The following is a 24,361-nucleotide window of genomic DNA, read 5'->3' on the forward strand; positions in this document are numbered from 1 at the left end:
AGCAGTCCAAGTTGGGAGGGGCCGTTCGGCCGCTCGTTTTGGCCGCTCGCTTTGCCCCCATACACTGTGAAGGTGCTCCCCCCTCTAAATTGACAGTAATACATCGGCCCCGTTTCACCGTCAGGCAAGAGCTCCGTTTCGCGCTGTAAGTAAATATCCGGCAGCAGGTCACCCCAAATCACGGCTTACTTAACTTTTTCATTTATTTTTTTACATCTTTTACAACAAAAAATAATATATAAATATATAAAAAAGCACCATAAAAAATAATTTAAAAAAACTAAAAGAATTACGGCCGGCCGGCTCGGCCTGAAATCGTCCGGCCGTTCGGGAAATCTCCCGAACCTCCCGATGGCCAGTCCGCCCCTGCTCCAAGGGTATCTCCACGGTGGGTCTACGGTCTTCCGACCCTATGTCTCGCACCCAGTGCCTGTAGCACTTGGGAAATCTTTGGGTTTACCACACTGGCCTCAAAACGTACCAGTGAGGATAAGTCGTCTATCCTATCTCCCAGAACACGCACTCTATCTACTGCATCTGTGTCTTCAACACGATTGTTCTCCACATCATCGGCCAAACAAACTTCGGAGGGTATCAATAATCTTCTCCATTGGTGACCATGGACCTGACACATACAAACGTTATTTTTATTTATTTTTTTAATACATTTTATTGACAATTAGCAGCCAGGGGGTACAGAAATGGCAGACATAAAATACAGACACAAAAAATACAAAATGCAGCATTAAATTAAATAAAAAGATTATAAAGAGCACACACATAGGGGTTTTAATAGCTTTCCCATTTCTAGAACATAGAATATTCCCCATGTATTGCCTGGTTTCATACTCAAACACAACAAAAAGCGGTTTCTGATTCGAGTATTTACATTTATGAATATGCCATTTAGCTTATAAAATAATAAGGTTTATAATAAAATATTGGTTTGCTTGACTAGAGGTGGAATTGAAGAAACCAAACAATACATGTTCAATACAACAAACAATACATGTTCAATACAAAAACAATACATGTTCAATTCAAGACACATACAAACGTGAACAAGGAAATTACGAGCAAGTGACGTAGTTCACGCCCAGACACTGATTGGCTGATACGTTTGCCACTTTGCAAATTGACTTTTTGGAAAACGTTTCGGATTACGTTTTTGAAAACGTTTTGCAAAACGTTTTGCCAAATCTTTTGCAAAGCCTTTTGCGGATTGAAATGTCATTTGAATATCGCAACACACGGAGCGTGGCGAAGTGGATTGCAATCACGGGGACGCTATAGCTTTTCAATTTGAATACAGGAACTCAAGAATTTGACAAAATGTTATTCTATTTTTATTGTAATAACTTTAGCAAATTTAATTGAGGATTGCATTGTCCCTTTGCATATTAAAACACACTTTGAATAACGTATTTACAAATTACATTATAAAATTGCATGATGAATTGTCAATTGCATTGCCATTTGAATTTTGCTACATATTGTGGCATCCCGCCACGTAAACCTCGGCCCGGACGAGCCCGAGGTTTGGTCCTGGATGGCCGTTACCACCGTCACCCACCCAGCCGGCGACGGAGAGCACAGACCGAACCCCAATCAGCGGGATGGGAGACACCTGGCTGGACAGCCAGGGAGACGCTTTAAAAGGAGCAGGTGGACTGACATCAGACACACGGGAGGGTTAGGGCACGTTAACGGACGTGAACCGGATGTCCGAGTTGGAGAGGAAGCGGATCAGGGTGGAGTAGTGGCGTGCTAGTGGCGGTGTTTTCAAATTGTTTATTACCTCAAGTTGTTGGCTTCAGAACAACGGCTAAAGGAGATTTCTGAATTGGTTGATTCTTGGGTTGCTCAGCTTGGGTGTTGTGGGGATCTGTTTGTAGGGATATTTCCCGACGGCCTGTATAGGTCCGGGAACGATATCCCTGCACGGCTCTGTGCAAACTCAGCTGTTCGATCTGACGATCGGGCGCTGAGTTGGGGAGTGCCTAAATCAGAGTCGGCCCACGCCGACGGGAGCGGATGGGGGTGGGGGGGAAAGGAGTACAGTGGGCGAGGATGGACTCAAAAGGAAAGAGAGAGGATATCATTCTCCAGACAGTGATGTGGATAATTCACAGGCAAAAGCAATGAGACCAGACCAAAAAAGTGATGATGGGTTTACGGTTCTGATCAAAGTGAAGGGAGGTGTTGGGTTTTCTGCTGCTAGTCCCCTTAAATTGACTCATGAATTAAAAAAAGAGATAGGTGATGTAATGCATGCCTCTATTCTGCAAAATGGGAGCAAGAGTTGTTATCTTGTCTGAAGGGGGCTGATGTCATGGCTGCAAAGCGCATGGGGAAGGGTGAGAATGGAGGAGGGACCGCTCCTGTCCTTCTTACCTTTAAAGATGATGTGGTTCCCAGGAGAGTCATGTTGGGATACATGAGTTACCCAGTGAGAGAGTGTGAAAGACCTCCTCTGAGATGCTTTAAGTGCCAGAGATATGGCCACGTGGCAGCTGTGTGTAGAGGAAAGCAAAGGTGTAGACGATGTAGCGAGGATCATGATGGAAAAGAGTGCATGAACCTGTGAAGTGTTGTAACTGTGGGGGTGATCACCTGGCTTCCTTCAGGGGGGGTCAAAACTGTCAAAGCAGAAAATGTTGAAAGAATAAAGAAGGAAAACCAAATATCTTATGCAGAGGCAGCCAGAAGGGTGGAGGAGAGCAGGGTGGGCAGTCAAAGTCAAAGTACGGCTGTCGCAAGAGATGTTGCAAAGGGGCATGCTATAGCTGTAAATGATGATTCAGTTTTGATAAGCAAGAAAGGGCTACTGGCATTCATGGCTGAAGCAATGTGGAGGGTTAAATTGGTGGCAAAGAAATGTCTGATGTGGCGCGAGAAATTGCTTCTGCTGCAGAAAGGCTGCTAGGTTTCAAGGGAATAAATCCTAAGGAAATATGGGAGTTTACCTACTTTCAGGAGAGTGAAGATCAGAGGTCAAATGGAGGTCAACATCCAAGCTTGGATGATAATGAGGAAGAGGAAATGGAAAGTACACATGGGGATTCTGATGGGGATTAGTGTCCTTTGTGTTATGTTTTATTTAATGCAGTGGAATGCCAGGAGTCTGGTTGCAAATGGGCAAGAGTTTAAACAAATGTTGGATGGGCTTGAGGAAAAGCCAGAATTAATTTGCATTGAGGAGACTTGGTCGAAACCAAGACTGGATTTTAGAATTCCGGGATATAAGTGTGAAAGGAGGGATCGAGAGAGTACGGCAGGAGGGGGGTGTGCAACTTTTATTACGAATGGAGTTCAATATAAAATAATGGAGATGGACACAGTGTTGGAATGTGTTGTCACAGAAGTGGGGACTGACCGGGGGAAAATCTCCATTGTTAATTTGTGTAACCCTTGCATCAAGTTGGAGGAGATTCATTTTCAGGACATTTTGGATAGGATTAGTGAACCAATGGTGTGGGTTGGTGCACATAATGAGCTGTGGGGAAGCAAGAAGAGAAATAGGAATGGGAAAATTGTAGAAGAGTTTATAGACAAAAACCAGCTAGTTGTGTTAAATGATGGTCGACCTGCATGGTTCAGAACAAGTCGGACAGGGTTTTCCTCCATAGATATTACAATTGCTTCAGCAGAGTTGGCATTAATTAGTAGGTGGGAGACAATGGATCTGTATACAATGGGAAGCGATCAGGTACCAATAATTTGCAAATTTGGTAGATGTTTAATTGAGGAACCAGTCAATCTGTCCTTGAGGCTTAATTATAAAAGGGCTAATTGGATCAAGTTTGAGGAGGATGTAAATATGGGTTTATCATTAATAAGTAGTGAGAAAGGGGTAGATGAGTGGAATAATTCTTTAACTAAGGTAATCTGGTCAGCTGCAGTACAGAATATTCCTAAGAAAAAAATGGTCAATGGTACCATGGTGGAGCGAAGAATGTAACGATGCAGTCGGAGCTAGGAATAGGGCCTATAGAAGGTTGAGGAAACATATATTAGAGAGCTATGCTATTGAGTATAAGAGACGTAGAGCTAAGGCTAGACGTGTCATAGGACCGGATACGCCCATAAAAAAGATTTGGAGTCTTGTTCATAGAATGACGGGTTTGTCAGCAGATATCAGTCCCTGTCCTTCACTGTGATGGAATTGTAGCTATTAATAACAAAGAAAAAGAAAATATGTTAGTTAAGCAATTCCATAAAGTACATAGCTCTAACAATGTAACTGATGTAAATAGAAGTAGGCGATGTGAAATATTGGGAAAACACATGAATAAACTGCAAATTAACTATGATAATTACGATGATGTCAATATGTTTTTCTCACTAGGAGAGTTACAAAAAGCAATCGATCAGGGAAAAGATACCTCTCCAGGTAGGGATGGATTGGGATGTAAATTATTATTTTAACAGTCCGGGGACCTTATGGGGGAGGAAATTTTTGTGTTTGCATGCGTCCGTGAGTCTTCACTCTGATAAGAGTGTCGACTGTCACTTCCTGACACTGATGATATCAGATTTGCAGGCTGACGACTGCTCGGAATTAAAACACGCGACGTGTTTTTTCCAGCTGATATATCAGAGCCGACTCCTGAGAGCAGACGCATCTGAAGCTGTCAGGGAGGAACCATGGCTACCATCTCTGAACCGGACCCTGGACTCTCTGAGGAACCTGGGGACACGTCTTTGGACCGGAGGGAGCGCAGGAAGAGAAGATTTGGTAGGTGCCCTTTAGAGAGGAGTTAGAATAAATAATACAGTAAAAAAAATGTATTTTCATCTGCATACGTTTAAAATGTACTTTTAGAAAAAGTTTTAAGTTAAATAGGCCGACCTGATGAACCAGTGACCGTATAGACAGATTTATTCTCCTAAATAACGACATGTGTGTGTTTGAGACAAAAAGCTTGTATTTACCTTACTTGACGTGAGATTACGCCCATGAGTTACGGACTATTGATAGGCATCTCAAGTAGTTGTGTGTTTCCTGTTATATGTCCGTTATATACGTGGAACAGAGTGCAGAGTAACTTTAGGGAGCAGAGCACAAGTTTAGTTTTTTCATGACTTATTATTAATGGTAGTGCAGCGTAACATTAGATTGACAATGGTTTATTTAATCAACAATTTTGTGTTTTAATAATGGCTGCTCATTTAACTGAAGCGATATCAGGTGAACTTATGAATTTAACATAATTCTATAAAGTTTGTCATTAATATGACCATATCTCAAATTATCCCACAATACATGTCCTCATATTTTCTGCGTGGGCCGATGTGAAAGACCCTGGTGACACGCAGGCCACATGTTGTCCCCCCTCCATTACTGTGTGTGTACGTATGTGATTCTGTGTGTATTACTGTATACCTATGAGCGCGTATATGTCAATAATGAGGGAATGATAACATGTATGCTAGAGACCAGTACTTGCTTTGCTTAAGTGTGTTCTAAACACGAGAGCCACAGTACCAGTCATCACTTACTGAGGTGTTCTCAGTAGAGGTCTTCAGGTGTTTCTTCAAGACGGGGAGGGATTCTGCAGACCGTAGGGAGTCTGGACTGTGAATGACAGCCACGCAGTATGAATATATCAGTGTGTACATTACTCTGTGTACGTGTGCTTGAGTGCGTTCGTGAGTCTGTGTGCAGTAGAAGAAAAACATTTCCTTACACTGATGGTATCGGAGTGCACGCTGATAATTGGTCAGAATGAAATCAAGTGACGTTGTTTTTTCAGCTGGTAGAGCAAAGAAGAAGGCTAACTTCAGACGCCGTGGAAGCCGTCAGAGAGTAACAATGGTCACCATCTCTGAACCGGACCCTGGACTCTCTGAGGACCCTGAGGACACGTCTTTGGACCGGGAGGAGACCAGGAAGAGAAGATTTGGTAGGTGCCCCTTTATACAGAATTTAAAAGAAATAATCCAGTCCAAAACAATGATCCAAAAAAGTATGATTTCCTCCAAATACATTTAAGATTTATGTTTATAAAACTTTTTTAGCCGAAGTGACCGTGTGTGTGTGTGTGTGTGTGTGTGTGTGTGTGTGTGTGTGTGTGTGTGTGTGTGTGTGTGTGTGTGTGTGTGTGTGTGTGTGTGTGTGTGTGTGTGTGTGTGTGTGTGTGTGTGTGTGTGTTTGTGTGTGTTTGTGTGTGTGTGTGTGTGTGTCCTACTCCTAAACAGCTCTATGGTTTCACATCACTGTCATCGTGAGCATCGGACTGCTGAGTATTCTCCTCATCTCCCTGCGCTTCAGTGAGTCTCAATCATATCCTCCTAAATAGAATTACAATACAGTATAATCATAGCATTGATTGTATTAATAGCAATGATAATGTTAAATATTGTTTTTGTTAGATTTAGTGATAATAATAGGGTTAGCACACATACACCGCACGCACACACATAAACACAGCATACACACACACAAACAATCCACACGCACGTGCATGAACACACACGCACATGCATACACACTGCACACACGGGCGTGCTGATGCAGACGTTTCAAGACAAGGGCAGCGCAGGACACCGCATACACACACACACACCACACACACATGCACACACGCACGCACACACATGCACGTGCATACACACACTGCACACACGCGGATGCAGATGTTTCAAGACAACGGCAAGATTGAGATAACAGCCCCGCCGTCGACACACTCTCCCACCTGAGCCTTATGTCCATCATAGACACTTTTCTGCAAAACATTATTTTTCTTTAAACATTATCCACCACATTGAGCCTCCCGAAGTGTCTTGTGATATTGAAATCCCCCCTGCCCCCCTGCCGACTGTATCAGTTGTTTTATTTTTCTTATGTTTTATGTGTAGGCTATGTGTGACTGTAGGCTACTGCTGCCTCTCTTGGCCAGATCACTTGAAGATATGTTTAATCTCAATGACGCATTCTTCTGTTAACAATAAAAAAACATCTCTCACGTCAGGTAGCCAATGTACAATCTGTAATCTTGCCCTCACAATCTTGCCAATCAGTGTTCAAGAGCGTGGCCACTGAGGGACGTAACGTAAGTAACAGCCAATCGGCGTTCTTCAGCGTGGCAACTGAGGGACCTAACGTAACAGCCAATCAGCGTTCATCAGCGTGGCCACTGAGTGACGTAACAGCCAATCAGCGTTCAACCGGCCAACCGTTCCCCGCAGTGCCGTCCGGGGTGAACCGCAGCATGGAGGAGAAAGGGATTGTTGCCGTTTGCACTCCCGGAGCTCTATATCTAATAGTGTATAGTATTATATAATTTAATGTGTTATATTACGGCCAAAAGCTGTGTGAGCCTCCGGACGGCCGTAGCGCGTAGGGCTTGGGCTTCGAGGGGTTTGTTTACTGGCGTTGCTATGGTTACCGGTCTTGTGCGTTCCAACGGTTTAGCGGTTGGTATCTAATAAATCGCTGTCTGATCAATACTTCATTCACTGCCTCTTCCGTGGTCGTTACGATATTATGGACCGACTGCGTCTGGTTCTCCGCCGTCCCTCCCTCTTCCACAACAGGTAGAGACATGCTACGGTGGTTATCTCGGCCGTGGTTGAGAATGAATTGGCATGAAGCTCCGTTGGCGGGCAAAAGATGCTTGCTTCATGACGCAGAGAGGAAATTATTATGCTTGCTTCATTACGTCATAGCTGAACTTATATGTTATACGTTGTAACATTATAGGCAAAAGTTATTGCTATTTTAATTAGTATTAATATTATGGACTTTGTGTTTGGTTGGCTGTGGGTCCTGTGATGTTTAGTGACGATGTCGTTCTGTTTTAGAGCTCATATCTTCTGTATTCCTCTGTCCTGTCCTAGACTCACCGTCACCCTGGATAGAGGGGAGAGAGAACTTACTGGATGAACTCGGTGAGGGTTTTATCCACGTTATTAAATCAATCGCGTCATCAACATTCATTTCAAAAACACCCTCTGCTTCTGTGATTCATATTGTGGTCTACTAAGGTCAGGTTTCTATTGTCGTCTATTAAGGTCATGCTTCTATGTGGTCTGTTAAGGTCAGGTCTCAGGGTTGTGTGTCCGTAACCAAGACCGTAAGATAAGCAGTTCTCTGTTTGTTGAGGATGTTCTTTTACATTCAACAGATGAATTGACACTTCAGGGCTGGATGCTTCACGACAAGAGTCTCTACCGTGTTTCTACTACGAAGAAGGGCTGGAGGGCCAGTAGAGAAGACTGTCAGAAGAGAAAGGCAGACCTGGTGGTCATCAACAGCAGAGAAGAACTGGTGTGTGTGTGTGTGTGTGTGTGTGTGTGTGTGTGTGTGTGTGTGTGTGTGTGTGTGTGTGTGTGTGTGTGTGTGTGTGTGTGTGTGTGTGTGTGTGTGTGTGTGTGTGTGTGTGTGTGTGTGTGTACTTTGTGGTCATGACAACAGATGCTATTACCTTTGGAAACAGGCGTTTGTCAGCAGATTGATGGGTTCTTCCTGGATTGGACTGAGTGATCGAGAGAAGGAGGGGACCCACAAGTGGGTGGATGGTAACCCCATGACCTCAAGGTAAGGCTGAAGACTCTGTTCAGCAGCATCTCTTCTCTGAGAGTGACGGACTGACCTCCACTGTCTCCTCCTCGTGGTTCTCAGTTGGAGACACGTTAAACCACGCGATGACGGCGGAGCAAGAGACTGCGTCGTAGCAGGGGAGGACGGCTGGTCTGAAGAGCCGTGTAACAGACTGCACCACTGGATCTGTGAGAAGGTCCTAGACCTGGATCATCTGGAGGCTGAGCGGAACAAAGAGGGTCCGTAGACTTTGTTTGTGTTCATGAGTGGAGAACGGATCCTCCTTTCTGTTCTCTGTGCCGTAGATACAGTAAATACACTCTTTAAGTGAGTTAAAAGGTTGTTGGATGTGTTTAGGTCTACCAAGGTCTGGGTTTATATTGTGGTCTACTAAATTCAGGTTTCTATGGTGGTCTACTGAGGTCAGGTTTCTATTGTGGTCTACTGAGGTCAGATCACAAGGGTCAACCCTTTCTGGGTTCACCTGCACTAGTTTCTATTGGAGCTGCTGAACGGTTTTGCGTTCTCCTCCACAAGCTCCGCCCCCGACTCGTTAATCTCTTCGTGGAGTGACTTCCCCTCCCTGGGTAATCTTTGTGGACACTGCTGTGATACTCAATCATGTATGAAAAGGCAGGCCAGAATACTGGGTGTGAATCCCCTGGATCGCCCTCTAGTGGACGGGTGTTAGGAGAGAGTGAAGGGAGTGTTTGACGCTGCATCTCTAGATCCGTGTTGTAGACGTTCACTCCTCTCCTCCTGGTTTCTTCAGGTTCAGTGATGCCCACGGAGGAGGAGGAGGAGGCCCCCAGCATCACAGAGTTCCACTCCTCTACCCACGTGTTGCCCGTGGGCCAAACGGCCCGCTACACCTGCCACGCCGGCGGCACGCCGGAGCCCACAGTAGAGTGGCTCCACAACGGCAGGCCCCTGGAGAGGGACGGCACAGACGACCAATCAGAGGCCTGGGTGGAGAGGGGCTTCCTCTTCGTCAGAGGTGGGAGGTACGGCGTGAACACGGTCTGCTGCATGGCGAGCAACAGTGCTGGCACGGCCAATCACAGCGCTGAGCTGCTTGTCTTTGGTAAGTCCTGGATCCAAGGAGAGACGTTTGTTGATATATTCATCCTATTTTTAATTCATCACTTATGTCCCTGCTTGTTTATATTGTGTTATATATCTATCACTGTTTGTTCATTGTTCATTGTTATTGTCTTAATGTATGCACCTTATTCACCAAGCCTAATTCCTGGTTGGTGTAAAACCCTTCTTGGCAATTAAATCCTTTCTGATTCTGATTCTGATTGTTTTCATAACATTGTTGTTGATGTATTCATAATATTGTTGTTGATGTTTTCATAACGTTATTGTTGAGGTGTGTGTATCTATGTATGTGTACATATGTATATGTATGTATGTGTTCATATCTATGTATATGTACACAGAGCAGGAGAACAGTACTAGTGATGATGATGATGATGATGAGGATGAAGAGCGGTTCAGCAGCTCATCATGTCTGGTTCTCCCTCAGATGCCTGTGACCTCACACTGGACCCCAACACGGCCAACGGACACCTCTCTCTGTCTGAGGACAACAGGAAGGTGACGTGGGTTGGAGAGGACCAGTCGTATCCGGATCACCCAGACAGATTTGACGTCCGGCCCCAGGTGTTGGGTAGAGAGGCTCTGACTGGCCGCTGTTACTGGGAGGTAGAGAGGGAAGGATGGGTTGTTATAGGAGTGACATACAGAGGAATCACAAGGAGAGGAGGGGGTGGTGACAGCGTGCTTGGAGAGAACAACAAGTCCTGGGTTCTTTATTGTCGTGATGATCGTTACTCTGTCCAGTACAACGGTAGAGAGACAGACCTCCCTCTCCGCCCCGCTGGCTCCACCAGAGTAGGAGTGTATCTGGACCGGCCTGCTGGCTCTCTGTCCTTCTACAGAGTGTCCCCAGGTGGAGGAGGGTCCTCAGACACACTGACACACCTCCACACCTTCTGGTCCTCCTTCACCCAGGAGGACCTCCTCCCGGGGCTCTGGGTGGTCCCCTCAGTTGTAGAGAAATGGGGGGGGGGGTCAGCCTCTCTGTGTCGGCTGTAGAAAGAGAGCCAGTGGCAGCGGGGGGCGTCTCGGTGGTCCCTCAGTTGTAGAGAAATGGGGGGGGGGGGGTCTGCGGGGTGCCTCAGGGGTGGAGGGGGGAGGGTGGAGGGTGGAGGGGGGAGGGGGTGGAGGGTGGAGGGGGATGGGTGAGGGGTGGAGGGGGGAGGGGGTGGAGGGTGGAGGGGGATGGGTGAGGGGTGGAGGGGGGAGGGGGTGGAAGGGGGAGGGGGGTGGAAGGGGGAGGGGGAGGGGGGGGAGGGTGGAGGGGCGGCACTTTTCACACACACACGCACACATACGCATGCAAACACATACACACACACACACACACACACAAACACACACCGACACACACACAGACACAGGAACACACACGCACACACCAAAAACACACACACACACACACAGACAGACACACACACGTGCACACACACAAAAACAAACCTACATAAAAACACACATACTGAGAGGACTGACGACTCAGTGTCTCTGTGGCAGTTATAGTCTCTCTCTCTCTCTCTCTCTCTCTCTCTCTCTCTCTCTGTCTCTGTCTCTGTCTCTGTCTCTGTCTCTGTCTCTGTCTCTGTCTCTGTCTCTGTCTCTGTCCCTCTCCCTCTCCCTCTCCCTCTCTCTCTCTCTCTCTCTCTCTCTCTCTCTCCTGGTATAGCATGATAAACCATGAAAAGGCTTTTAAGATCTCCCATAGTTAGATAAGCACATTTATTATTTGAAATGTACATAAAATACCTATTGATGGTCCATCTTTATATATAACAGTTTAAGTCTTAAGGGCTCTTATATCATCATTTTTGTCATAATCCTGATTTGCGACCTGATTTAAAGCAGATGTTATGTTTTATTCATAATAACCAAGATGTCTATGGGATAATGTTGCATGTTGTAAATGACTTTAAACTGAATCTTGATTTTTTGTGTTCTGTTGGGAACCAAGCGGCCGCAGAACATGTTCAGTTATTAAAGATATGTGCACACCTGTTGATGATTTGTAAAGTCTGCTGCTTCTATTGTTTTAGTCCTCGTTTTTATTGTGTTCATGTAAGGGACTATTTTTCTGTCTTTTTTGTTAATGAAGCATAATTGTAATAAACAACTCAGTGGATCCAACTGAATGTTCTCGTGTGTTCAGCCGATGATTTCTTGTTTTATTAGTGAATAATGCTTCCATAAGTGCCTTATTATAAATAAAATAATAAATGTTATTCCGATTTTATTCTGGGACCTCCTCCCTGGGTTTTGGTTGGGGGGGGGGGGGTGCCTCAGTGTCTCTGTCGGTTGTAGAAAGAAACCACAGACAGACGGCCGGACACACTCTCACTGCCCTTCTTCCTCTTCTGTTGGGTAATATCCTACCCATGATGCTTTGCGCGAGAATATAGACCTGATTGGATGAGGCTATTCTATGTGAAATGAACAAGAATCCTAAAATCAATACATTTCAAAATAGTTTCACACTTAAAAAAAAAAGACGAAAAACGCAAAAGGCATATCCATATTTGACTCATTTTTGGCTTTCAGACTGACTATCTGTCTATCTGACCCCGGATCTGCCGGCACCAGAATATTACATCGCAGCAGCCAGGGACTATGGAAGCATATGGAGCAAAATTGAAATGGCAATGCAATGTGCAATTATACTATGCAATTGACAATTCATTATGCAATTTGATAATGTAATTTGTAAATACGTGATTCAAAGTGTATTTAAAAATGCAAAGGGAAAATGCAATCCTCAATTAAATTTGCAAAAGTTATAACAATGAAAATAGAATAACATTTCGTCAAATTCTTTGAGTTCCTTTATTCAAATTGAAAAGCTATAGCGTCCCCGTGATTGCAATCCACTTCGCCACGCTCCGTGGGGAGCGATATTCAAATGACATTTCAATCCGCAAAACGAACGCTCTGGCACTGCGAAACAGGGTCGGGAGACCCACCGTGGAGATACCATGGACATAAGGGAGATACCCTTGGAGTATAGCTCTGCCTTGGAGGCAATAGAAAGTGACGTATTTCCCGCTCAGACGCTGATTGGCTGATACGTTTGCCACTTTGCATATTGACTTTTAGGAAAACGTTTTGTATTACGTTTTGCCAAATCTTTTGCAAAGCGTTCGTTTTGCGGATTGAAATGTCATTTGAATATCGTAACACACGCAGCGTGGCGAAGTGGATTGCAATCACGGGGACGCTATAGCTTTTCAATTTGAATAAAGGAACTCAAAGAATTTGACAAAATGTTATTCTATTTTTATTGCTATAACTTTTTGCAAATTTAATTGAGGATTGCATTGTCCCTCTGCATATTAAAACACACTTTGAATAACGTATTTACAAATTACATTATGAAATTGCATAATGCATTGTCAATTGCATAATGTAATTACTTATTGAATTGCAAATTGCATTGCCATTTTAATTTTGCTCCATATATGCTTCCATCGTGATTTTCCATCGTGAGTCCTTCCCAGTGTCAGCGACCATCGCCACAAGGGTTCCTAAAGAGGCAACATATGATATTGCAAATAGTAGAAGCACCTTGCATCTGAATGCTTCTACTGTCTGTGTGTGTGTGTGTGTGTGTGTGTGTGTGCGTGTGTGTGTGTGTGTGTGTGTGTGTGTGTGTGTGTGTGTGTGTGTGTGTTTGTATATAGATATTAATGTATTATTATTTATATATATATGTATCAATGAGTTTCATTACTATTATTATTACTATACAAAGTAGGCTACATGGGCCACAAACAATCTTGCGTACTGCCTCCTCCTGGTAGAATTAGGATCAGATTAGGCCCCTGCAGAACGTTTCTTTGTTTTAAAGCTGCTTATATCACTGATATTCCAGTATGTGAAAACCCTACCTTTACCGCTGGTTTGAATGACAGTGCTCTAAAGATGGAAACAGAGCGGCTCTTGCAAATCAGAGACTTTCTTAGAAAGCTTAAGCCGCATTTTGAAAATATATCTATAAATGCCACCATTAGAGGCACGTGGTGGGGGGCAGACTCTTATTGGTAATGATTGTATGCTTCCAACAAGCGTGTGCAAGTGAACAGGATTACATAATAAATGATGGGCTGCCAAGAGCTTTCAAATGAAATACATAAGTTATATACGTACGTAACTTCAAACCTTTGATGTTGTTGGATGCTTCCTTCAATATATAAGCATGTCCTTTCCTTTTCCATTCCTATTCAATGTTTCTGTGATGCTTCTGAAGGATTTGCTGATATAACGTTCCCTCCAGCTGGCTGCGTTATAAACCCTCTTTTAATCGATATTATCATACAAACATGAATCCTGAGTGATTGCTGGGCATGATCGTCATCTTGACACAATTCACCACAGGGTTTGTAGGAAATTAAAAATGATAATGTCTGTAGTATATTCTGAATCTTTGTTTGGTTTCACAGAAGATTTTGAACATTTGGCCACAGTCGTCTGAAGTAAACAGACACTAGGCAGTGGGAGGTATCTTTAACAAAAATAATTTTGCTATCCTTATTAATTCTACATCGGAAATTGATCAATTGGCATGTTAACAGCGGTTACAATTCTGTCGCTTTATTAAGTGACACAGCTAGCCCAACATTATGGCGAGAGAAAATAAACAAATGTACAAGTATTCCACACAAAGTAAAACCAAAGACGCCTGGTAACATAATAAAATATTTAATGATTTAATTTAGTAGGATAATCTTTGCTGATATTTGATTTTACAGAAACATATTGTGTTTAATAGAAGAAGACAGAATGTTCCTAAACCACTTCATCATCCCGCACCAACTGTTACAAAAGAGAAGGTTGACTGGTTAGGGTTGAAAACAGAATACACCAAATAGATGACATATTTGAAATTGTTCCTTCAAAGTCCGTAACGATGTCCACGGGGACAGACCTATTTGGCCATGCCAGAGAGCCAGCTGAGCTTGAATAAGGAAGGGGCGGCGGGCTCCTCCTCTTGGTGGGCCAGCTGTCTGAAGAGGTTGCCCGGGCGGAAGCTGTGGTCTATGGCTGAGTTGGTGGGCGTCGCCTGGAGATGGACAGGGAGAAATAAACATCATGGATCCTTGAAGAGTTCTCTTAACTAAGCATTGCCCTTTCAATAGTGTTCATGATTCAGACACCCAATCAGCCAAACATCTAAGAGTAAATACTAAAATTGATATGATTGGTTCTTTAAACTACTATAATACGAATTTGTATTAAAACCTTGAAAAATAGTGGAATGACGGATAAATCAGACTCAAAATGGCCGTTGGTTTCTTGAACATCTCACCATAAACACCCCAACAAGTGTGAAGTAGTGAAAAAACAACAACATCATGAGGTAAGTAGCTAAACACAGCAAATTGTTGATTGGCACCAAAAATGTTAATTGTTAAATTAATATTTGACCCATTTTGCATGTATGCTGTGGGGGGGAAGATGGTACCCACTTGGTAAGGAATCAACCGAAGCAATTCTGATGATGTATGAAAAACTGAAAAATAAATCTTTTACTTGGAATAAAAAGGGACTTTCTGCATGATTTCATGACCCTCTGTTCATTAATTCACAATCATTTTAGACTTTTTCTCATTCTTGTGCATCGAACAGAGTACAAACTTATAAAGAAGTTTGAGGGAACCAGGCATACCCCCGGCCCACACGCGGTCATAGAGTGCATGCAACACAGGGCTCACTCCATCCGTTTCATGACTCTGGTTCGACTAGCTGGTCCACCCACCAGCTTGCTCACACAAGTTGCAAAGAAATGGTTACTAATCACTCACAGCCTTTTCTTATTAGCCTCATTCAAGAGAGAAGTTCCAACAATCATGCAATTATTGTTGCAAGTCCATGGGTGGTAAAACATGTACTGCTTCATATTCAACGGGGGGTCAAAATAATTTGGTCATTTTTGCACGGGGTTGATAGTGCGTATGGATATATGCAAAAGTAGGTGAAATATTAAACCGTTAACTTATGCACCCATTCAAAATGTAAGGAGGATGAAGAAAACTAACTAGTCACACTGCATGTTAAAATACATCCCGCAGGGTAGGGAGACCAGCACAGCACACCAAGAACGAGAAACACAGACAAACACAACGTCACTGCAACGACACAGGGCACAGATGAACTTGCCTTGGTCTCCGGCTATTCAAAATACTGGAAAGGCAGAGTGCAACAGACAGTGTTTACCCAGGGTGAGGCAACAAGACGTGAAAACAAAAAAAGAATGAAGGCAGCAATGTCGACATGTCAATTGAGAACACTTTGAATCCCACCACACAAACGCACACTTAAACCTTTTCTGCAACTCACCCGTGACACTGGATCGACGGCCTGTCGGTCCGCCTTGGTGAGCCTCGTGTTGGACATGCTCAGAGGCAGCAGACCAAACCTGAAGAGGACCACAGAGACGCTTAGACCCACACTCACACCCACTGACTGTGCTTCTGGGTAGCTTAGGTTGAAGTTATTATGCATACATTTCCATTCATTTCTTTTAATTAATTAAGCTGTGATGCTGATTTCCTTTCCAACTACATAACATATACCGTATTTTCCGGACTATACGTCGCTCCCGAGTATTAGTCGCATCAGTCAAAAAATGCTCCATGACGAGGAAAAAAACATATATACGTCGCATCGGTGTATAAGTCGCATTTATTTTTAAACATTTAAACAAGAACGTTTAGTCTGGAGAGACTGAATAAAATTGCAATAGCAATATAGGTGTGTCGGTCCCACTCGTAGTTGAGAGTATACCGAATTCAGTGACACCGGGATTCCACCGGACGCGTATGCGCCGCGGTCCTAAACCTGAGCGCACGATCGGGAGGTGGAAGTTGCGCTCACAAGTCCAGCGGAGGGCTCCAGTTTTCGCCGGCCAAGTCATGCGCTGTGATATGTGTGACAGCTATGTTGTACAACATTGCAGCTAAGGCTGGGGTAGCTTTGGTTGAACCGGAGGACATTGAGGACGATGACGACGAGAATATAATTTATTCGGTGGTGCAGTAGGCTTGCAGCGTTCAGTTGTAGGCCTAATGAATGACGGTGCCATCTTGCGGCCGAAGATTATGTACGCACAATCTTGGCATATAAGTCGCTTCGAAATATAAGTCGCAGGGCAAGCCAAACTACAAAAAAAACCGCGACTTATAGTCCGGAAAATACGGTATTCATAATGAGGAGAAAACGGGGCAGGTTAGAACAGGTCCCAAAAGCATTCTTTTTCCCATCAGTCAATACACCTGTATTCAGAATCCCAGTAATACACTTCTTTGATAGATACCTGCCATTTGTTCTATGTTAACTCATTCTAGCATGTCTTTCATAACAAGGATTGCACACACACACACACACACACACACACACACACACACACACACACACACACACACACACACACACACACACACACACACACACACACACACACACACACACACACACACACACACACCTTTGTGCTTACTCATCCTACCATGGCTTTCGTAATAAGGACCCTTTGCAGACAATGCTTCCAGTATTACCTGATCTGGCTGCTGGCCAGTGGCAGGATGTTGTATTGCTCCTGGGAGCTCCCAGCGCTGTTTCGCTGCACAAATTGTTTCTCTGTGTCTGTTAAGAACCCCAAAAGCACCTGCGAATAAAAAATACAATTTCCGGTTCAATTTGTGAAGAATATTAACATATTTCTGCAAGGCCAAAGCCAGTAATGCACTGACAGAAATGCACGTCCACAATGCTTCACAATCAAAGGCCGACTTGATCTCATACAACAAGACACTAGCAATGATCTCGATTGCCCTTTCACAGGTTCCATCCGTTCTGTGGGCCATGTTGGGTCCGTACCGAGGTCCTCTGGGACAGGCGGTTGAGGTGGGCGCTGAGTGGTGCCGTGAACACGTCAAGATCAAAGGGATCTATGAAACCCTCCAACCAATCGCAGACCTGTTGGATCCTGGAAGACGAGAGGGAACAGAGACGTCCATTTGGGGGGTGAGACAGTCGGCAGAAGAGGAGATATTTACAGACACGCTGCTGTAAGACACTCGAGAGCTTTGAATGCAACAGACAACCAAAGTGTTGCAATTCTATGTCTGCGGTATTAATATAAAACACCTGAAGCACACAACAACGTTGACGAATTGATTGCTTCTTGGCAAAACAAATCTATTTTATTTTTTGTGGTACTGCAGGACAGTAGGTGCTCGAACACCACTTCTGACCCGTTGTGTACAACACCTTTTCTTTAACGATTTACTTAAGGACTTCAAGCTCTGCAATTTGTTGTCCTGGTGCCTTTAGTTTTCAACGGTGGTTCTGCAGTAATGGGCCGGAGTGTCCTCAGACCGATATATGATCACTCATCCTCTCATGAACTCGTGCGTTCATTTACAAACCGGTGGAATGCAGCTTTGTACACGCACCATTAAGGAACCTTTCCTGTACTTTGGTTTCTCATTTGACCAACGTGCATGAGATGCACGCACGCACAAAACATCAAGTTGGAGGAGAATATGCAAATGTGTTTGCATGAGGCTCTGATGATCCAACAGAGGAGCCGGGTGCTGACCTGGGGTCCTGAGACGAGCGCCCGCCCTGGCCCCCCTCCGCCCGGGGGCTCAGCGTGGTGCAGAGGTACCGCAGGTCGAACAGCAGCTGCAGCGCTCTGGTCTGGGTCACGGGGAAGCCGTGGTCCTGGGAGGCAGACGCACACAAGCAGGACACGGGTTACGGCCCAGTGTCGCTCTGGTTTCTTCCCCCACCACCCGATGCGTGCACGTTCACCCCCTGCCCTGCCCATCACCAAGGCAAGGCCCTTCACCTGGCGTTGGTTCCCGGAGCTACCCAGCTCCCACGTTCAGTAGCTCTTCAGCCATCAGATACAGAGTGCTCAATGATACGATTATTTAAAAATAATAGAATCACAACACACCATGTTCTCTACTCTCACACATTTTAGCCCGCTCATGTGTGGGTGCACACGACGTGTGCGGTGGTGTGTCCCTGCCCTCACCTTGTCCTGGGTCTGCTGCGTGATGCTGTGGTTAGTGATGGAGGACCTGGTCCAGGCAGGACTTCAGCAGCTCATGCAAGGTGGGTCTCGGCAAGGCGTGGCCGCCGACTCTGTTCACCTCCAGGCACAGCTGGAACAGCAGCGCCTGGACGAACCAGGAGGGCTGGAGGAGACCCGGCCACAAAGGGATTCACACACAGTGGTCAACTAAACACCTGTTTGCTTGAAAGAGTTCCATAACGTTGGCGGCGAGTGACTCACCTGCACAGGAAGTCTTATTTTGGACGTGACGCTGCTGCCCGACTCCGCCTCCTCCTGGATCTCTAGCTCCTCCCAGCTCGTGGCCGTTTTCAGGATGGCACCCGGAGTATCGCCATTGAGCGCCGTTGCAAAATGATCCACCAGTGCCTGTGCAGAACATCATCGCCCCCGGTTAGAAGGTACCTGGAACGCCGATAATCCCCGGCCCGTCCTTATAGCGATCAAAGGTGACCTATTATACCACCTCTAGGGGGACACGCCCCATCCAGATGTCAGACGATAATCCCCGGGCCCGTCCTTATAGCGATCAAAGGTGACCTATTATACCACCTCTAGGGGGACACGCCCCATCCAGATGTCAGAAGAGGGAGATTTCAAAACGGCTTGTAACGGCCAATCCCACTCACACTGGTGGTAGAATACATCACCTTTAACGATTTAAGGCCCCAACAACGGAATAAAAAGACCACAGGGACCTACACGGAGGTTTCTATGGTCTGTGCTCCTGAACCCTAAACGTAATGATCCGACCCGTGTGGAGGGGCCTCTACCTTTGGACAGGGCGCTGCTCCAGATGCGGTAGGCGTCCATGCTGCAGGCCCCGAGGGTCCCGCCTCAGGCCGACCCACCTGGCCTGGGCGGGCCCCACCTGGGCCGGAGGCCTTGGCCTTGCCCAGCTTCCTCCCCGGTCTGGGGGTCTCCCTGGCGGCCTCTGAGCTGCCCTCCCTCCCAAGACGCAGTGCCTGAGGTTCGTTGCAGAGGTCCCCCATGGACTGGCACAGGCGGGCCACAAAGAGGACCGTGCCGAGGTCGGGGTGGGGCTCGCCGGAGGACAGCTCGGACCGGATGTGAGACAGGATCTGTTGGACGCAGGCCAAGCAGGAGTCCCGTAAGCTCTGCTCCACGTCGGCGGCGTCTTGAAGCGATCGAAGGCTGATGCGGCGAGGCCCTTGGCCGGCCTGGTGCCTTGGAGAGCCGGGCTGGTGTAGGAGGACCCTGGCGATCGGGGAAGAGAGAGACGTTCGTCATGAGGGGTGGACGGAGGTTCAGGAAGCCTTGCTGAGGCTGACATGTACTGCACTTCAGAGGGTTAGTTCATCCTATAGACAATAATACATGCAAGCGTTGCGTGCTCTCTAGTGTTGAATGATTTCAGAATATGTTTATATTCAAGAGGTACAAGTTTACAAATGCTACAATTGACATTCAGCTACTTGAGCCACGCGTTAGGGCTGGGCGATTAATCGAAATTTGATCGCGATTAGAGTCAACGATCACAAAATTAACAGTCGAGTTTTTTTATTTTTTATTAATATTTATTTTAAATGATTTATAGAAATGGCAGAACAACTGGATCACATATCTGTGTATTATTTTAGATTGGAACATTTCTTTTTGACCATTTTGTGTATTTTTAAATCGTATTAATCAAAGTTATTTGGGGAGGGACATTGAATAACGGTGATCCTGATTCTTCCCACAATGCAGCAGCCCGACCAACGCACCTGGTCCTGTACGGGGAGGTAGTGCTGCAGGTCGTCCAGCCGGGTGCGGAGGCTTGGCGGTCCAGAGCTGGTGCAGAAGCTCTGCACGCAGGCGTGAGCGCCAGCGTCTTCATGGCAGCCCGCTGTGGTGCTGCGGGTCGCGCTGGGCCACGCTCACCCCAGGCGCTGTCGCTCAGCAGGTCCCCGGGGCCTCGGACCACAGGAAGGAGGCGACGTCCGACTCAAAGCGCCCGCCGTGGCCTTTAGGGGGCGCTGCGGCCTGGGGGGCGGGGCCCTCTAGATCCCGGAGGGCCGAGGTGAGGAGCTGGGTGGAGCTGACGGAGATGGTGTCCATTTGGTCTTTAGTGATGGCCTTGAGAGAGGACGGGCCGATGGAAAGCAGACGGGAGGATCTATAGCGACCTGCCAACACCCGACTACTACTTCTGATTGACTGTGTGTAAAACGACACCACCCTCCCCTGAGGAAAGGCTACAGCTCACCTGCAGGCGCTGGAGGAAGAGAAGCTGCAGGAAGTCCTCCCAAACATCCAGGGGGCGCTCCAGCAGGCACTGACACACACTGCCCAGTGCAGGCTGATGGAGTCAGTGGAGAGGAGGTCCCAGATAGCATCTCTGATGGCCGCCAGGGCCTTCAGGCTGGTCACATACACCAGCAGGCTACTGATGCCGCTGCAAATGTCCTCCTTACACCTTGAGAAGACGAAGGGACGTTTGGGTCACACAGTGGGGAAACACCCAACCAGCAATCTGGATTAATTGGCAACATTCAAATCAATCTAAATCGTCACAAAGAATTGTAAAGAAATTCAATAAACAGATTGATACAACTAATCCGGTTAAATATGTTTTTTATAAGTCGAGAAGAGTGTGTCCTTCTAGTTCCATCACACACAGCTCAGCAAGAATCATGTCAAGAATGATTGGCTGCCATTCGACAACATATATTAAAAACCTCACAATGTGTAACATAAAAGAGACACACCCGAGCTTGGCTCGCATTCTCTAAGCCGATCCCCAACCGGAGCACGTTGAACACGTTCTTCAGTCCGCTCCTAAACACCTCCTAATGCTCTCCACTGTGGACCCCACTGCCCCTGCCCATAGGGGGGGCCTAAAGCCCTTCTGAAGAGTCTGGCAGAGTGGTCACGACGTACGTGGTGTGATCCACTGCTGCAGCGTGTCGCGGAGCTGCTCCCTCTGGATGGGTGCGCGCCAGCGTCCGCAGCACCGGCTGGAACTCAGAGGACCGACGACGGGAGGTACCTGAACACGCTTCCTGTGCTCATCTCCTCCTGCAATATCCTTTATCTTTACCTGTAAGATCAAAAGTGGTTTACATGGACATTTTAAACCCGCCTTACTCAAACGGTACCACACTGAAACACCATTCTGTCCTCTTTTAATCCGACTCTCACCTGCGGGGACCGTGGACGTGACGTTTCTCCAGGGTGGAGAAGAGTATGCCGCAGGTCAGTTGCACCCTCCACAGGCCTGTGGCCTCCTCAGGGGGCATGTTAGAAGACGGCGTAGGCCTGGAAGAGAGTGGTGACCAGCAGCTCCACCAAGCTGCACACCTGGGCTTTGATCCACAGCCCCTGAGGAACAACATTCCTTTATTACATCTGCTTGGCTGTTAATATTGGGGGTTTTCCCCAAATGTAAAATAATATTTAAAAACAGGTGTTCTGCGATAAAAGGTGACATGACATTACCGCCGTGAATCCCTCAGACATGACCTTGCTGTGGCTGGGTTCAGCAGCTGGTATTGCTGGACTTCCTGGCCAGCAGGAAGTCAGCGAGCGCCTGGCGAGGGTGGCTGTCCTCCAAGCAGCATGGTGGGACACCAAGGCCATCGGCGATGGCCTGGGTCCGACACGGCCCGCCCCGGAGCAGAGACCTACTGTGGAGCAGATGGCCGACCTGCTCGTGTGTGTGTGTGTGTGTGTGTGTGTGTGGTGTGTGTGTGTTGTGGTGTGTGTGTGTGTGGTGTGTGTGTGTGTGTGTGTGTGTGTGTGTGTTTGTGTGTGTGTGTGTGTGTGTGTGGGTGGTGTGTGGGTGTGTGTGTGTGTGTGTGTGGGTGTGTTGTGTGAGACGAGAGATGGAGTAGTGGAGCAACCTTTGTTCACATCTTTGCTGAAAGTTTGAGCTTTCAACAAAGACCACAATAATATCACAACACCTTTAGCATCCGATTTACTGCGCAATAAAACCATATAATTAGTAGCTTAATAAAGTTCATGACCTTCAACAGTTACCTCTCTATCTAGAATCCCCTTTTTATGTTCATAATATGATATTTTATATATACCAGGACAACACGTCCAAGGTCAGTGTGTTCTGGTTTAGACTTCTACCACCCATGCCCTGGCTGGTAGATTAAAAATGTTCTGTCTTATATTAATGCCTTGTGTTATAAGAGTCTATACTCAATCTAACCTTACGGTCAAATAGCCTTATTGTTTGGCTGTGAGTGGGGGAATCCCTCCCAGCGTTTTCCCTGCCCCTTTGTGATCCACGAGCCGTAGTACTATACACACAGCTGTAGGATGCTGGGAAATGGCTGGAACCGAATGGGCTAATGCTCGTCGCAGCTGGTAGCTTTGATGTTTACTCATCTTGCACATAAATGATAGGCTCAGAAAGATTGTGAAATCAAACATGTATGTTCTTGAAAACCCACGGTTAACTTACCACGGCTCACTTTCTATAAGAATCCATCTTATAGTCATATCAATGATGTTGTACTCTATTCTATGGTAAAGGGTTAGGGTTAGGGTTACCTGAGTGTCTGGTTGTTTGCCACTTGACGAACGAGTATGGGTAAGCGGGCCTAGGATGGGGCTGCAGTGAGGGCCTGTGGCGGTCTCCAGTCGTCAGCATCCCGTGTAGGTGGCAGCAGAGCAGGTAGAGCTGGTGGGCTTGAGGTACTGCAACGACTCCATGGCGCTCCAGATACACTCGGGGATCTCCAGGAGGAGCCGGATCTGTGCTGCCATGTTGTAGAACCTTTCCCTGACATCTTCAACTGGGTCTGATAACATTCGTGTTTGGTGGGGTAGACAATAAAAAAAGGTAAACGATTACACGTGGGATACCAGCTATGCAAATGCTAGACAGATACACCGATCTCTCACATACAAATACAGCTATTTTCGTGACATGACAATTTAATATATGGGTACAAGTTGTGAAAGTTTGACGTTCCCCACTATTTACATGTCATGTAAATGTAATAACCCCATTCTGAGCCACACTTGACACCGCACTTAGTGGGGCGTGTTTCCATCTACATAGAAGCTTGCACAACGTACCTCCTGTTTAGCGATTGTTTCTCTATTGGGCTTCCCTTGTTTCAACTTTTGACAGTAGTGGTTCATATCCTGGATAGACAGGACGACGCTCTGCGAGCACTGTCTCATCTCTCCGATAGTGTCCGCCGCGTCGATCAGATCCCGGTAGCGCTCGCCTACCATCTGCCTGAGCTTCCTTCTTCTGTTCAATTTCGCCGCGGACCTTGCGCTCTATTCGGCGAATTTCTTCAGTGTTGTAGCGCTCAAACAAGACCCAAGGGTCTTTAATCTCCGAGACACGGAGGGACTCCGCCGTACTGACAGTCATTGGTAGCAGGCTCATTGACGCCACTGAATCCCATTGGCTGACACAACCCGGAAAACAGTAGAAATAAACTTCCGGACACAACCACGTAAGCAGGTTTATGGCCATGTTATTTTTTTTGGTAATAGAATGAAATACGTTGTTTTTTCTATTTTACATCCGCCTCATATTTACCTTTTTTAATTAAATACCGCACAGTTTGCGTGAGTGATTGACTGCGCACGCGCGCGTGCGTCCAAGACCGACGTGCAAGCAAGCATGCGTGCGACACCAAGTAGCGCACGTTGACGAGCAA

The 24,361-nt window shown here is 46.3% G+C and overlaps 1 protein-coding gene and 1 pseudogene across 1 annotated transcript; one reads left to right on the plus strand and one right to left on the minus strand.

The window, feature by feature from the left end:
* The first annotated feature begins 4,610 nt into the window (after positions 1 to 4,610).
* LOC130402655 (uncharacterized) lies at positions 4,611 to 10,648 on the plus strand. Its single transcript, XM_056606927.1, has 9 exons — positions 4,611 to 4,738; positions 5,757 to 5,906; positions 6,202 to 6,273; positions 7,843 to 7,893; positions 8,130 to 8,272; positions 8,442 to 8,542; positions 8,627 to 8,784; positions 9,318 to 9,629; positions 10,077 to 10,648. Exons 1-9 carry the CDS (start codon positions 4,648 to 4,650, stop codon positions 10,646 to 10,648), a joined length of 1,650 nt encoding a protein of 549 aa, XP_056462902.1. The 5' UTR covers positions 4,611 to 4,647.
* Positions 10,649 to 13,843: 3,195 nt separating this feature from the next.
* LOC130400746 (conserved oligomeric Golgi complex subunit 1-like) lies at positions 13,844 to 24,069 on the minus strand (annotated as a pseudogene).
* Between the last annotated feature and the right edge of the window lie 292 nt (positions 24,070 to 24,361).

Source organism: Gadus chalcogrammus, chromosome 2 (assembly GCF_026213295.1).
Source record: "Gadus chalcogrammus isolate NIFS_2021 chromosome 2, NIFS_Gcha_1.0, whole genome shotgun sequence".
Lineage (NCBI taxonomy): Eukaryota > Metazoa > Chordata > Actinopteri > Gadiformes > Gadidae > Gadus > Gadus chalcogrammus.